The 14,561-nt window shown below is 53.7% G+C and overlaps 5 protein-coding genes across 5 annotated transcripts; 3 read left to right on the top strand and 2 right to left on the bottom strand.

Annotated features, from left to right (window-relative positions):
• Window positions 1-337: 337 nt before the first annotated feature.
• HD553DRAFT_343405 (uncharacterized protein) lies at window positions 338-1,649 on the bottom strand (the record flags this gene model as incomplete). Its single annotated transcript, XM_046182871.1, has 4 exons — window positions 338-826; window positions 918-1,188; window positions 1,268-1,554; window positions 1,620-1,649. The coding sequence occupies 4 exons, from the start codon at window positions 1,647-1,649 to the stop codon at window positions 338-340; spliced, it is 1,077 nt and encodes a 358-aa protein (XP_046035432.1).
• A 433-nt stretch (window positions 1,650-2,082) lies between these two features.
• On the bottom strand, window positions 2,083-5,045 carry HD553DRAFT_357895 (uncharacterized protein; the record flags this gene model as incomplete). The annotated part of the gene is made up of 6 exons (XM_046183892.1): window positions 2,083-2,781; window positions 2,849-3,112; window positions 3,222-3,595; window positions 3,700-3,973; window positions 4,057-4,179; window positions 4,251-5,045. 6 exons carry the CDS (start codon window positions 5,043-5,045, stop codon window positions 2,083-2,085), a joined length of 2,529 nt encoding a protein of 842 aa, XP_046035431.1.
• Window positions 5,046-5,340: 295 nt separating this feature from the next.
• On the top strand, window positions 5,341-7,814 carry HD553DRAFT_313880 (uncharacterized protein). Its single transcript, XM_046180283.1, has 8 exons — window positions 5,341-5,728; window positions 5,802-5,818; window positions 5,890-6,458; window positions 6,538-6,672; window positions 6,742-6,769; window positions 6,879-7,016; window positions 7,101-7,191; window positions 7,338-7,814. Exons 1-8 carry the CDS (start codon window positions 5,488-5,490, stop codon window positions 7,685-7,687), a joined length of 1,569 nt encoding a protein of 522 aa, XP_046035430.1. The 5' UTR covers window positions 5,341-5,487; the 3' UTR covers window positions 7,688-7,814.
• A 150-nt stretch (window positions 7,815-7,964) lies between these two features.
• HD553DRAFT_286096 (uncharacterized protein) lies at window positions 7,965-10,029 on the top strand. The gene is made up of 7 exons (XM_046178250.1): window positions 7,965-8,347; window positions 8,410-8,840; window positions 8,919-9,117; window positions 9,205-9,307; window positions 9,391-9,512; window positions 9,597-9,714; window positions 9,781-10,029. The coding sequence occupies exons 1-7, from the start codon at window positions 8,023-8,025 to the stop codon at window positions 9,851-9,853; spliced, it is 1,371 nt and encodes a 456-aa protein (XP_046035429.1). The 5' UTR covers window positions 7,965-8,022; the 3' UTR covers window positions 9,854-10,029.
• A 318-nt stretch (window positions 10,030-10,347) lies between these two features.
• On the top strand, window positions 10,348-14,439 carry HD553DRAFT_350992 (uncharacterized protein). Its single transcript, XM_046183580.1, has 4 exons — window positions 10,348-10,655; window positions 10,775-11,366; window positions 11,452-11,566; window positions 11,636-14,439. The coding sequence occupies exons 1-4, from the start codon at window positions 10,594-10,596 to the stop codon at window positions 14,200-14,202; spliced, it is 3,336 nt and encodes a 1,111-aa protein (XP_046035428.1). The 5' UTR covers window positions 10,348-10,593; the 3' UTR covers window positions 14,203-14,439.
• The last annotated feature ends 122 nt before the right edge of the window (window positions 14,440-14,561 follow it).

Below are 14,561 nucleotides of genomic sequence, written 5' to 3'. Positions count from 1 at the left end.
TTGAAACGATTTTGATGTTTCACCCTAGCCAGATTGCTTCTAGCTGTCTCGAATCTTGCATACACCATCTCTAGACCTAGATGAATAACATACTCAGAGTTGAAAGCGTTTGAAACAGTTGTCAAGAACCTATTCAAGTGCGATAGTTGTTCATACGTGTTGGGTGCAATTATGTGCGTTTTCAGTGAAAATTGGGTTCGAAATGATGTAACTTCTCGACAGATAGTAAGATCGTTCTGAGCTCATAGTATGTTGATTCTGTCGGTGTAATAAGATCATATTTCATTCAAGAGCCCTCTAGTACAGATACAACAAGCCTAAGCAGTGAATTATAAGTTTATCGATCGAAATCGACCTCTTCTCCGTTCTCGAATACCGTGATGAAGTCGGTATCGGCGTACTTCACCGGAAGACCTTGTAGGGCCTCCTCTAGCTCCTCTAGGTGGATCTCGAGCTCCCCAGCCATCTCGACAACACCGTTGATCGTCGTTCCCGTGATCCGAACCTGGTCGTTCTTGACGTGCTTCTGGATCTTTTGAAGCAGGTCTTTTAGCTGCTCCGCAAGTCCCGTCGGCACGTCCTCTGCTAAGGAGGCCCTGACCCTAACGAGGTCTCCGTTTTGGACCTCAAGCGAACACTTCTCACCGACGAGAGCACATTGAGCGCATCGACCGGTCGGTGAAATCTGCTTGCATTTCAGGATGATACCGGGAACATCATCCGATATCTTCCTCTTGCTTCGCAGAGGCAGCTGTAGGCATCCCTTGCAACGATGACGACCCTCAAAGACCTTCCCAGTAGTACTGAAGAAGATCTTCATCGCAGACTAGAAGACGAAAGAAGAAACATAAGCGAAAGTCGATCAGTATTCTTCGGTGAAAATGTCTCGGATTTCACTTGCGAACTTGAATACTCACCTCCATGTGCGCCGACGCCTTCCGTTCGACCTCACCCGTCTCCTCGTTCTTCTTCCCGGACTTTACCGGCTTCTGCTGCTGCCTCCAGTAGTCAAAGACCACCTGAGGCTTCCAGTATACCTTGGCTTTTCGATATCGCCAGAAATACTTCATCACCTCTGCCGACTCAGCTCGATCACGGTCGTACTCGAAGCTGGGGTCTTCGGCAGCAGCAGCAGCTTCCTCCGGGTCTTCCAACTCATCCTCGTCATCGTCCGGGGGAGGGGAGGAGCTGTGAGACATAGAGATAGAGATATATAAGAGATATATAAGTCAATGTTCTCGGTGAAATTGTCTCCTCTTTCACTCACGTCTTCCTCTTCTTCTCCGACCTCGTCTTCGTCTTCTTCGACTTCGACTTCCCTTCCTCCTCGACATACTCGTCCACCGAGTCGTCAGAGCCCGAGTCTGTGTCCTCCCGAGCTCTCTTCTTCTTTCCCTGCTCCTCCCAGCGCTCAGCCTCCGCGTTCTCGCGATCAGCCTTCTCGCGAGCCTCGCGAGCCTCTTCTCGAGCGGCCAACCTCTTGCTTTGCCGAGCAGCAGCAGCCTCTTTACCTCCCCACTGCTTAGGCTTGGGCTTAGAGGAGGATGAGGCGGTCTATGAGCAGTTTATAGGCTTGTAAGTCGTTTATTTGGGTGAAAGAAGGTCACGTTTCGACGTACGGCGTTTTGAGAACTTTGGGCGTCGGACATGGCTTCAAACGGGAGTAAAAGAACGAGGTGAAACGTGTAAGGGGTAAGGGAGGTCTAGAGCAACAGTACGAGGTGTTTTGAAGTGTCTAGTATTGATAATAAGACTTAGAACGATATCGACGTAGTTGATGTAGATGAAGGTTCTTGGGTGAAATCGGTCGACTAGACGTTCTTGAAAAACGACGATCATCTGGTGAAATTCGCTTATTGTTCATCGACCGTTTTTGTGTTTTTTGACGATTTCGCTTCTCGAGCTAAAAAACGAGTCGTTCCTACTAGAATTCACTCTAGATCAAACACGTAGCTTTAGACACACAGTAAATAGCTGTACAGGGTGAAACAGAACAGGATTTCGGGGTATAAACTAGTAAACACGAACAACAGGCTATAACATTCGAAAAAAGGTGAAAAATCGACAAAACGGAGTTCAAGTTCAGTTCTGTTCGCTGTGATCGCTTCGCTTGCGACTAATACGAGCAGTGATCTGCCCCGACGCCTTGAGTTCGTCTCTGACCGCTTTAAGAACCGCAGTGACCGTCTTCTGAGGATAACGAGCCTGGAATCGTTGCCAACCAGCTTCGGTGAAATCCATTGCTCCTTCATTGAGCGAAGAGTATGCTGACCCCAAACGGGATCGCTGGACGTAAACGTTCTGCGTAGCGAGCTCGTCCTTGGTCTTCCCTTTCGTACACCATTCGTTTGGCCAATCCTGCAGTGCGTACGGGTGATGGGGATGGAATCCTCCTAAGAACCACTGCATTACAGCCTCCTTGACATCCGCAGGTGCGGGGATTTCGGGTTTGTCTCTTTCGATGATCTCCCCGCTGCGTCGTAGCCTCAACACAGGTCCAGTGAAGGTTGTGGTGTTTGCAGTGACTACCCTCGTATACGGTGCACACTGTAGCATGGCGTCGACCCTCCTTTCGGACGTCTCGAGTCGTCCAGTGAATGACGAAAAGACCGAAGAATTCACTGAAGAACTCCCGTTTGATGCGGCCGGTATCATCGATGTCGATGTCGATGTTGATGCCACAGGATTGGTCTCAAACGGTTGTGCGAGACCACGAGCCTCCAGCATGTCATTGAAACCCTTTAGAATCTGTTTCGTAATATCGTTTTTGTCGTCTTCCGTCTGATATGTGTTCTGATGATCAGCCAGGTGAAAGGCGATAGGGATTTCACTCGGGATCTGAACTCACCATCGAATTGGGTCCCTGCGTCTGTGTAACGATACGATCTCTGCACAACTCCTTCAGGCTATCGATCTCACGTACGAGGTCCCTATGCATCGACTTCTGCTCTTGTCGGACGGCCAGAATGTCTCCCGATTTCGCTGGGTACAAATCACCCGGTGCTGCTTGATTGACAGTTTTGTTTGGGTTCTTTTGAGGGTGGTGCATGTCCCCGTAGGTCCTCTCGACCTTGAGAAGGTTCTCTAGAAGGTACCGTGCCATCGTACCGACCTGGTCGATGAAGTCGATCGAGCGTACACAGATGAAGGAGGTGGCGAATGAAAATGTCAGGATATTCACTGTGGACTTGTCCTTACTGTTTACGTTCGCTAAGACTTACAGACTCGCCCTCGACCCAACCACCCCACCAGGTAAGGCTTGTAAACGACCACCGACCCGCAGGATCGAAGCTGAAACGCCACTGTGCTGCTCCTCGTCTGAAACAGTGCCCAGTGAAGTTACCGTTCGGATACGCCGCCGCGAGGCCGGATTGATCTAATATACGGTCCCAAATGACCTGCCACGAGCTCGCTGGCATCCTCTTGGTGAAATCTACATTCCCTCGAGGTGTAATAACAGGGAACAAGTAGTATTCGGGCGCTAAGTCGAGGTGGGTGATTTTTCGAAGGTGATTTGCCCAGTTCTGAAGGTGAGTCCAGCAGTACGCAGGGAGCTCGTCGGGATTGTGAGGAGGGTGCACCTGATACGTTTGCCCTGTTGATGTATTTACAGAACAAACAAATAACAAGAGAAGCAAAGATAGTCATAAGTTTCGCAATCGGAGGACTCCCGGTGAAAGAGGGAGCATTTTCACTCACCCTTGCGCGGATCGTGCTGATTCGTCTTTCGCCACATCAGATGAATCATAGTAATCCTCTCGCCTGGATAGGCAGGGCTGTATCCATTCTCCTCGATAGCCTTGACCTGGAGACTGAGGATCTCATCCATTCGACAGAACAGGAACCACGTTGTCGTCATGTACGCAAGTGCGAACAGCCATTCGGTCCGAGTCTTCGGATCCGTTTCTATGTCCAACTGCGAGTTCACCCACTTGACGAGGTGGAGCAGATCGGGAAGGTGGAGAGGGAGAGACTATAAGGAATGATCGACAGCCAGAAATGTATAAGCACACGCAAGGTGAAAAGGACACCTCTTTCAGTAACCATGCGACCGACCTGATCACTAGCCATGCTTCGACCATCCCGGTTCTTGATCGACTTCATGAGGTCCTGTACGAGACCATCGAAGATAGGGTTCCCTTCCCACTGACCATCTGGCCTCTGTTGCCAGGTTTCTCCCTATGAAGACATACGATAGTATATCAGGTCGATGGCCACGACCGGGTGAAGATAGATGAGGTTTCACTCACGTAACAACGATTTCCGAACGTCGTTCGGAAGTGTGCTTTGAGGGCAGCCTTGATACCATCACACGTATCTTTGCTCAGAGGCTTCGTACCATTCTTCCCTGACACTCCATGAGCGATGTAGAGTTGTACACAGGTCGCAGATCGATCGCTAAGTTCATCGAGCGCTCCGGTAAGATCCGGTTCGGATTCTGCTCGATTCGCGTTCCATTCGTCTAGCCACTCCCGACACCTCCTCATGTACCCTGCGTATGTTCGCTGGGTACGGGGGGCCCTTAGATGACCATCTATAATGGCCTGAGAGGCCTGAGCCGCCGTTGAGGGGTCTACACCCTCGTTATGTCGAATACGTCGTTGTTGGGGACCTTTACGGGCTGATTTAGCAGCCGTAATCTCCTTCCGAGTGGATGCCCTCTTGGTAGGTGCTTTAGAAGTGGTCTTGTTGGCTATATCTTGCGAATTGGGAGCTATAGGCTGGCCTTCGACCGAGTTGTCGTATCCCAAATTGCCGGCTGAAAGGTTCGCCAATTGCACTATAGAGGCAAGGTCGGCCTCGTACTCATCTTCGGGGCGGCTATTACTAGGTCCAGCTCCAGATGAGTCGTTCCCATGACTGTACGAGTGGTAGGAGGTGTATACTGAGGTCTCTGGTGAAATATAGGAGGGTACAGGCTCGTAGTTCGGTGCGAAAGGGAGGTCCGGAGCGAGCGGAACGAAGGTGCGTGGTTGATGGTGATTTGTCACCAACGGTGCGTTGTTAAAGGTCCTAGTGGTGTTCAGGGGGGTTCTACTAGTCATTGTGAAGCTGTCTGATGTGTAAAAGGTAGTATTACAGCTATCGTGTCGATATCGTACATCGATACATCGATCGACTTGTGGAGGTCGACTTCATCAACACTGCAATAATTAACGATTTCACCGTACAATTGACACGTCACTATACTATAGTAGGACTGATAACGCGCGATTTAAGTGAATTTAAACGGGAATTCACCGAGATTTAAATTGAGTCAGGTTATGACCAGCTTGAGAATTGAGAGTGTATATAATTATAGACAGCACGAACGCACAAGAGTACGCCTGCCATCGCTACTATCGAAGTCCCGCCAAGACGAAACGAACATACACAACAAACGAAAATACCTTTGACACATTACTGAAATAATACTGATACACTGAATCGCCGACCGCACGAGCATCTCAAGCACACTCTTCGTCATCAATCACCATACAACCTGTCATGGAAAGCGATCCTCCTTCAGCCCCAACACACCACACCCTGCATAATACCTCATCACAAGAAAGTCACGACGTAGAGAAAGCAGGACGGACACGGTCGAACATGTTACACAGCGGTGATGATCAGGATCACGACGAGACGGCGACTGCCGTTCACGAGAAACTCGACCCAGCAGAGATGAATCCGGTTGCTGTATCGCCAGGAGCTGCTACTAATAAACCAAGACGGTTTGCGCATGGCTGTGAGTGCTAAGCTTTTTGGCAATTTAATGGTTACTGCACACTGACTCCCGTTTGCGTGTGTGATACAAACAGTCTTTGACCCAGAACTGGTAAGCTCTTACCTTCACCCAACTCCTATGCCGTCTGCCGTTGCCTGACGTTTCCCCCTCTAAATACTCAGGCCGGCATGCGGAAAGCCTCGATCAAGATCATGGTCATGTACACCATCCTCATCATCTTAGCCATGTGGTCCACCCTCATCGCCTTCTGGGGATCGTTCTACCACGCAGCGGATAGGAGCAATCGGTTATCCATCGCCGTGTTTGATTTCGATACGCCCTCTTCACTGGGCGCATCGACGGGACTGGCGACGGACGTCCCGACGCTAGGACAGTATATCGTGCAGGCTTGCCTTGCCAACGCGAACGGGTCCACGACCGACGGACACACTCGAGGCACGCTAGGATTCTGGGAAGCAGACGCCTCGAAACACCCTGATATGGCCTCTATCGAGAATGCTATCGTTCAAGAGGAATTCTGGGCAGCCGTGGTTATCCCTCGTCAGACCACTTCGAATCTACTCCAAGCTAGGCAGAACGGAGATACCGCTTGGCAACCGCAAGATACGGTCCTCTACGTGTATAATCAGGCTAGGAACGAGAACGCCGCGGGGAGCTATATCGTACCGATCGGACAGGCTGTGTTGACCAGGGCGACGGCGGCATGGGCGGCGCGGAGTGCAGGGCGATAGTAAGCACTTGAACCGCTGGTTCAGCTGTGATGTGCTGTTATCAACCTGCATCTGACAAACTTCTTGGTTTCGTTGCAGCCTGAGTACGATCGCAGGTAACCAGACAGCAATTCAAGCCTTGGTTGCTGCGCCTCAGACTATCTCGCCCGGGGTATCGTTCCGCTTGAACAACCTCAGGAGCTTTGCGGTGGCGCCGACGGCTACGGCTGCGACGTGAGTGCTGTCGACGTCGTCTGTTTCGATTCTCTGCTTTTCCACTGACAGCCAACCTGTTTGATATAGTCTGGTCGGAGGGATTTTCACGATAGTCGTACGTCCGCGATCCTCTTATCGACTTGGCGGATTTGATAACGGAAACATCCGTATTGACCCGTCCTTCTCCCCCCCTCTCGCTCTCTCTCCTCCTTTCTCCTATACAGTTCGCCTTTTTGTTGACAATGGCCTTCAGCGCCGTTCGCGGGATCATCGGGCCTTTCCTCACGCTCAAGCAGTATATCGCCATGCGTCTCGTGATTCCGACGATCTGTTACGTCTTCGTATCTTTATCCATAGCTATGGTAAGCTCTTTTTGCGCACGATCCTATGATACACTCTAGTTAAGCCCTCTCGTGCTGACCATTCGACTGGTCTTGCGTTGATAGCTAAATTTGCCGTATAAAGTGCCCTTTGACGCGCATTTCAGCTATGGAACCGGATTCTTCGTTTGGTGGATGGCGTGTCTGTGTGCCGTGAGTCGGAAATGTCGTGTCCGCCCGAGGATACTTCAAGGCTGAAAGATTTGCTACGCTTCTATCGCTGTAGATGATGGGTCAGTGGTAGACGTGCGGACTTCTGAACCAAGGTATGACGAGTACTGACTGTTACCGCTACTTCTACAGCTTGTGGACTCGCTCTCGAATTTTGGATGACCATCCTCGGGCCTCGCTTCACCGCTTTCGCCATGCTGTTCATCATCATCTACCAAGTATCGACCGTCTCTCTCCCTCACGAGCTGCAAATCTCGTTCTTCCACTACGGAATCGGTGTCCCGCTCAATCGTACCGCCAACATCTTGCGGACGCTCATCTTCGACACCAAGAGCGAACTTGGGCTCGGATTCGGTGTCTTGTTGGCCTGGTGGGCACTGAGCGCTTTCATCACGTTACCGCTCATCACATGGGTCTATCGAAGAAAGGAGTTGAAGGCTCATCGCAAGGAACAAGAGGGGGCGAGCTCTCCCGCAGCTTGAAATTGGGGTCGTGAATGTAAGAAATACTTAGAGAAGCCGCGGGGCATGTAGGAATATATAATGATTATCGGCGTGGAGGCCGCCTAGATCTCCAGGAAAGTCGAATTGCATTAGATGATCTAGAGAGAAACGAACGCTTGTGTTGAAACCTCTCACACAGGCGCCGGGGCCGACAATGACCGAGCCGCAGTCACGTGATACTCCAGGTTACCCAAAATGCTGGTCCGGCTTAGCCCGGCTGGGGAGATCACGACCGACAATTGACTTGGCCGTGATCAGTTAGCTGTTGCTAGTCAATCGATTCGCCCGTCGCCAAGTAGGTCTGGTTTTACATCATGGCGGAAAGCATGTCGGAGAGCGGCCACTCGGCCTTTCGGACGAGCGAAAAGTACTTTAAATCTCGAGCACCTCACCCAGAGATCGCCGCGGGCCTGATCAAACGGAGATTTCGGAAACGGCTGGATCCCGCCCAATCTTATCCTCTGCTACAAGGTCAGGGTGTGTTGGATCTCTCGAGACCGGTAGGGCAGGAGAAGGAGGACGAAGTGAAGCGAGCTGGTTGGAAGCCGGGCGAGGATCCGTTAGGGGGCCGGCCTGCGAGGAAGATCAGGGTCGACAAGCCCGGTGCGGGTTCCCGAGATGGGTATATCGTCGGCGATGGTGAGTCGATGGAAGCTTTCAGCAGATGACTTGCAACGTATCTGACCGGAAACTACTTTCAGGTCTACTCTTGATCCCTGGCTACCTGAACGAAACCGAACAGCTCGCCCTCGTCCGATCTTCGCTGAGCGAATACACCTGTCCACCTAACCCGCTCAGCCTCTCGACGCACTACGTCCTCCCTAAAGCGAGCGAAACCTCCCTGTTCTCTCTGTACGCTTCGGATCCCGAGACGCTCGTTCCCTCGATCGCATCCACCCTACTCGACGTCGATACACTTCGACCTTCACCATCTCCCACTCCCTCGAGCTCGAGTTCGGCGAAACGTCAGTTGACACAGAACCAAGCTGCATCAGAGGAAGGGTACGACAGCATCGTCCAGCGTGTAGAAGGGTGGAAGGGGGATGAGCCGTCGATGAAGCTGAAGAGCAAGACAGCGAAGAAGCTGGTCGAGACCGAGTTGAGGTGGGCCAACTTGGGCTGGGTGTACAATGTGAGCCGGGTTTCCTCCTCGACCCTGTATGCGACATCTGACTTGACCAAATTCCTGATCCTCGACTTGTTACCTTAGTGGACGAACAAGGCCTACGACTTTACCTCCACTCCACCCCCTACATTCCCTGAACCACTCGCCGAGACGTGTAAAGACATCGTCCGTGGGATCCCTTGGGACGAGGTCTTTGGCAATATCGACGATGTCTGCGGGGAGGGGTACGAAGAGGGAGGAAGGATCCGGCCTGATGGGTATCACAACTGGGGGGAAGATTACGGTGAGTCGCGTCTCGTCTCGCTTTGATCTGCTCGTCCTTGGAGTACAGCGAGCTGACGGGCGCTTATCGGTAACGCTGAGGGGACAGCTCCGGACACGGGCATAGTCAATTTCTACCAGACGAAAGACACGTTGATGGGGCACGTAGACCGGTCCGAGTTGGACCCTTATCGACCGCTCATCTCCATCTCGTCAGTAACGTCCCCGTGCCATGGGGTGTTTTCACAGATCAAGTATTGACCCGTAAATACGCCTTCACATCTGATGACGACAGGCTGGGACATGCGGGGATCTTCTTGCTCGGTGAGACGACCCGACAAACTCCACCCATCCCGATCGTCTTGCGTAGCGGTGATGTCCTGGTCATGGCCGGACGTGGCAGGAAATGCTACCATGGTCAGTAACATAATCGATTTCGCGACGTGTTATGAATGTGATACCAGGCTGACGAGGAATACTGAACGATATACCCGTCGATAGGCATTCCTAGGATCATGGAAGGGACGCTTCCTGACCATCTCAAGCTGATCGAAGGAGGGCAAGAGGAGGAAGAGGACGAGACGACGAGGGCTTGTAAGCGGTTCATCTCGAATGCCAGGTGAGTCGTAGCGTTATCCACGTGGACACTGAGTTTAGAAACTGATGGTCCACACGTGTTTACCAGGATCAACATCAATGCCAGGCAGGTCTTTCCGAAGGGGTTTCGGAGGGGTGGAACGGGGACGGTGCTAGAGTGACGTAGATTGATGTATTCTATATGCAACCGACATCTCATGGCGGACATCGAGACCACAGTTATGCCACCACGTACACATACGCTAATATCGATGGCCGATGGACGTTCGATTTGATCCGTGAACCAGCTGATCAGCTTTTGATGACCTTTCGAAGGCGGATGTTTCACCCATCAAACCCCTGATCGTCGACGACGGCGTACGTGATCGGGGAACCCAGTAGCGGAAGCAAAGGAGGTCAGTGAAATGGGGAGGCGGACCTAAATGACCCGGGGAAAGAGCGAGTGGCTAGCAGCAACACGCGCGCGCCCTCTCGCGTCCAAAACGGGAAGGACGATCTCAAAGTGGCCAAGTGTGGATGTCGTCACCGTTTCTAGGGGAACGTCGCCAGGCCCGCTCTCTCTCCTGCCCCCCCCCCCCTCCCTTCCACCACCTAGAGTCAGCTTCAACCGTCTACGACTTCGAACAGGTAAGATCTGGTCTCGACTGACGAATCGGTTCGCCTCGACATAAACACTACTTTTGTCGTCGTCGTAGCTGGAGTTGAATTGAATACATAGTCTGGACCCTTTCAGCCAGCCTCACATCGACAACCTTTCACGTCGCGTCGAATACAGGCAAACGGTCTGGACCGCTTACATCGCCCCCGGCAACCTCTTTCAACGGCTCGATCTTGAGCAACCTACTGCAGACGGGCAGCCGCGGACTAAGCAATCGAAAGAGATTGATCGTCGCCGCTTGCCATGAGTTCGCTCTTGCCAAACCATCATAGGAGTACGAGCGATAGGTTGTTGAACAACTACCTGTAAGTCCGGGTCGCGATTCGATCTAGAGCTGACCTACGACGAGGGCAAACCTCGTTTAGCTCATTCTATCTGAATTGTCTGCCTTGCTGACTGTCGAGTTTCTCTATTCGCCTTGCAGATCGTCTCAGAAACAACTCACTACCGCCCTCCTCACCCTCTTGTCCCACTCGCACTCGTCCACCTCGTCCCTCTTGGCCTACGTGACCTCTTCCTCTGGGGTCGCTTACCCCGTCCGTCGTTCCGTCCAGCACGCAGCCTTCGAGGGGCCTATGAACCAAGACACGGGGGAGGACTACGATAGCATCAACGGCAATGCCACCGAAGCCAAATGGCATGAATACATTGGCTCTCTAGAACACTTCCGTAAGGAACTCAAGGAGGTCCATCTGCTCGAAGAAGAACTCTCTCAAGTGAAAAAGGACCGAGAGATCCTCGTCTCGCGCCTGATCAAGGCCACGAAATCTCGACCTACCAAGGCCGACATCGCCGCGGCCGCCAAGGCTTCCAACTCGCACGCCGGGTCGGAGAGCGGGAGGACGAGACCTTCGAATTCGAGCGTCTTGAGTTTTGGGAGCGATCACTCCAACACGACCGCGGGGGGTGGGAAGAGCAAACGAGCGGAAAAGCTCGCCGAGGCTCAGGCGGAGGTGCTGGGGTGTGAGGAGCATTTGAGGGGATTAGAGGTCAGGTTGGAACAGGAGCGGAACAAGGTGAGTCAGCGAGCATTCGGTTGAGAGGATGGGAGACGCGTTGAAAAGCTAATTCATCCATCATGGTGGTGCCGGATCGGATCAGGTCATGAAACACGGGCTTATGGAGAGGTTCAGGGCCATGGAGGATGTTGGGAGAATGTGGCAACGTCAGGCCCGACTGGGTATGGCCGAGCTCCAGAGCTCGAACGGAGGTGGTCGTGAGTCACAGGCTGCTCGAGTTCGTATTTCGTGAGCGACTCGGCTTACCCCTTTGATTCATTCGGCAGACGACGGCCCTATGCTCCACCCCAACGCGTACGAAGTCGAGTCCAACGGCTCGATCGCCCCGTCTCAATCGGCTTCCCAGGTCGGGTACAACTCTGACGGTGAACAGGAGCGCCGACAGAGGTCTCACGGTCGAGGTGGCCACGTCCCCGGGATGGCTGGGAGCGTCACTGGCAGTATCGCCGAGGAAGACGAGAATTCGAGCAGCGATGATGATGAGAACCTCGTTGTTCACGAGAACAAGAGGCCTGGGGTCGGTACGGGTGGCAACGATTTCCGAAGCAGGAGTCAATCGACCATTGTCCCTACCGGAAACAACCAGAGCAGTGGACAAGGGGTACCTTCGATTACCAACATCAAGGCCAAACCCGTCACTCGTCGCCAAAACTCGGGATCGTCCGGTTCGTCGGTCGCCCGAGGTCCGGGAAGGAGGACCCAGAGTGAACTGGGTTACAACCCCCCGCGTGCTCGTCAGAACAGGATGAGCATCAGGAGGACGCCTTCGCGAGGCGCCATGTCGGACGCTTCGAGCGATAGAAGTGTCGGTCGTCGTGGAGGTGGCAAGAAGAAGGGAGGGTTCTTTGCCAGTATCGCCAAGATTTTCAAGGGCAAGTCCGGGGGTAGCACCGCCGGGTCCACTCGGGGTGCGAGGAGGGGTGGGGCAGACTCGCCCCCTTTGACGCAAAGGAACACGGGTGGATGGTCGACCCGAACGGATGACAACATCAGGCGGGCCGTCTCCAATGCCGGGACTGGTCGGGGTGTTTCATCGGGAAGGAGGACGAGGAACGCGGATTATTCCAGCTCGGACGATGAGATGGGTGGTGGCAACTTGGTCGCCGTGACCAACAGGGGGAACAACACTTGGAGCGTCGACAATGCCGGTCGAAAGAACGGAGCAGCCGCTGCTACTCCTGCTGCTGCCGGTACGGTCGGGAAGACGGGCAAGTCCAGGTCCGATTTGGGAGCGGGTACCAAGGCTAGGTCGAACAGCCAGAACACTATTACTGGGACTGGAGGCAAGGTGACCAGCAAGCCTCCTGGTGTCGCCTCCCAACCGGTCTCTAGGTCCAACACGGTCAAGTCGACGACCTCTGGCGTCGGCGCTGGTTCCCAACGGACTCGTCACGGGAGCATCACCCGGGTCGGAGCTCGAGGCAGCACGATGGGTGCGCCCCCTTCGATCGCCGGTGTTCTTGGAGAAGCCGTCCCCAAGGCTCCTTCATCCGCTACCGCCGGTAGCAGGCCCGCGCAAAACAAGTCGACCGAGATTCCCAAAGCCCCCGGTAGCTCGATCGTCCCCAAGATGGGCGAAATCCCCAAGGCGCCCGGAAGCCAGGTGACCCCTCAGATGTACATGGCCACCGCGCCTCCTCCCAACAAGGCTCCACTCTTGCAGCCACCTCCTCCTCAGATGTCCAATTCGGCCTCGGCTCCGGTCGGGTTGAGCGACGGGTACGTGCCCAAGGCGGCTGCTTCTAGCGTCAGCAAAGCCAGCAAGGCAAGCAAGGCTACGATTACCCCCAAGACCGCGCAACAGACCCAGCCCCAACAGCAGCAGCAACAAGCTCCCGCCCAGGTTACCAAGAGCTCGAGCGCTCTTGCTAGCTTGAACTTGGGTGCGCCTGTCGGCATGTCGCAGGCCAACGAGTCGGTGGACAGCATCGCCACTCGAGCCACCACTCCCTTGCCGCCATCCAAGACCCTCTCGCCGCCTGCCAAGTCGGCCATGAGGGCTTCTTCGCCGATTCCCCAAGGGTCGCCCGTCTTCGAGGCCCCACCTCCCGCGTTCATGATCTCGGCTCCTGGCTCTGTCATCAAGGAAAAGCCCAAGGAGGAGGAAGTCCCCGTCAAGTTACCCGAGCCTACTGTCCCAGCTCCTCAGGCGCAGCAACCTCGTGCTGAACGACCCTCGACCCCAGCTACCATGACCGATGCGGATTCCGTGTACGAGTCTGCCGTCGAGGAGGACAACTCGGACAATGAGCGACCCAACAACGCTAACACCTCGCAGACCGTCGCTACCAACGGAAATGCTGATGATGACAACGATGACGGCTCGTCCGTAGCGTCCGACAGCACTGCTGGACCCGGCCAGAGCAAGTACAAGGTCGTCGAGAACACCGAAGGTCTCGCCGCCAGGATGAGGCAAGCTGGAAACGCCTCGGAGGCCCCTGTTGCCGCTCCCGCTGAGCCGGTCGCTGCTGCCCCGGAGAAGCCCAAGGAGGTCGCCAAGGACGAGTATGTCACTCCGGCTGCCCCCTCGATGACGGGCTCAGCTATCGAGCGCCGAAAGTCCGTTCGCATGAACGTTCCCCCTTCGCCTGGCACTCCCATCACCGAAGGTCCTCCTGACTCGCCTACACCTGAGAGCAAGCGGGAGTCGGGATGGTCGTCCAGGATCGGAAGGACCGCGGATAGTAGCGATGAAGAGGACAATGCCGCTTATGCCAAGGCGAGGCGGAGTATGAACAGGTACTCCAGCTTGAGCGCTTCGAAACCCGCTACGACGACGACCAGCAGCTCTAGCACCACAACCAAGAAGAAGAAGAAGTCTACAAAGGCGTAATAAAATAGGTTTTCATTTTTCGGATGGTCTCTCTCGATATTCTGCCCTTATATCGCCGATTATAATGTACTCGTTGGATGTGTAATCAAAACTTGCTGTCCCTGGGTCGTCTGAATCTTCTATACATGAAAAGATTTGAATCAGCAAGGCAGCATAGCAGAATGTCATGCTTGACAAGGACTGGTAGCCTTTGTCGCCTATCACCTATGTACCTTACAACGCTACAACACTTCTTACTCGAATCTTTCAAGTCTCTTCTACTCATACTACTAATGTATAACAACACCAGAACCCACCTTCATCCACCCCACCTATCTCACAATGGCCAAAGAATTCCTTCAGAAGCTCAATATTCGGGA

This window comes from Filobasidium floriforme (genome assembly GCF_021052385.1).
Source record: "Filobasidium floriforme strain CBS 6241 chromosome Unknown HD553scaffold_15, whole genome shotgun sequence".
NCBI classification, from domain to species: domain Eukaryota; kingdom Fungi; phylum Basidiomycota; class Tremellomycetes; order Filobasidiales; family Filobasidiaceae; genus Filobasidium; species Filobasidium floriforme.
This window is presented reverse-complemented; position numbering and strand designations above follow the sequence as displayed.

Excerpts from the sequence above, each read along its gene's own strand:
- HD553DRAFT_286096 (XM_046178250.1), top strand. The coding sequence starts at position 8,023 with ATGGCGGAAAGCATGTCGGAGAGCGGCCACTCGGCCTTTCGGACGAGC. Across the intron at positions 9,513-9,596 it reads TGGCAGGAAATGCTACCATG|GCATTCCTAGGATCATGGAA; the intron begins GTCAGTAACATA and ends ACCCGTCGATAG. Across the intron at positions 9,715-9,780 it reads CGGTTCATCTCGAATGCCAG|GATCAACATCAATGCCAGGC; the intron begins GTGAGTCGTAGC and ends CGTGTTTACCAG.
- HD553DRAFT_313880 (XM_046180283.1), top strand. The coding sequence starts at position 5,488 with ATGGAAAGCGATCCTCCTTCAGCCCCAACACACCACACCCTGCATAAT. Across the intron at positions 6,673-6,741 it reads CCGACGGCTACGGCTGCGAC|TCTGGTCGGAGGGATTTTCA; the intron begins GTGAGTGCTGTC and ends TGTTTGATATAG. Across the intron at positions 7,017-7,100 it reads TATCTTTATCCATAGCTATG|CTAAATTTGCCGTATAAAGT; the intron begins GTAAGCTCTTTT and ends TTGCGTTGATAG.
- HD553DRAFT_350992 (XM_046183580.1), top strand. The coding sequence starts at position 10,594 with ATGAGTTCGCTCTTGCCAAACCATCATAGGAGTACGAGCGATAGGTTG. Across the intron at positions 10,656-10,774 it reads AGGTTGTTGAACAACTACCT|ATCGTCTCAGAAACAACTCA; the intron begins GTAAGTCCGGGT and ends TTCGCCTTGCAG. Across the intron at positions 11,567-11,635 it reads GAGCTCGAACGGAGGTGGTC|ACGACGGCCCTATGCTCCAC; the intron begins GTGAGTCACAGG and ends TTCATTCGGCAG.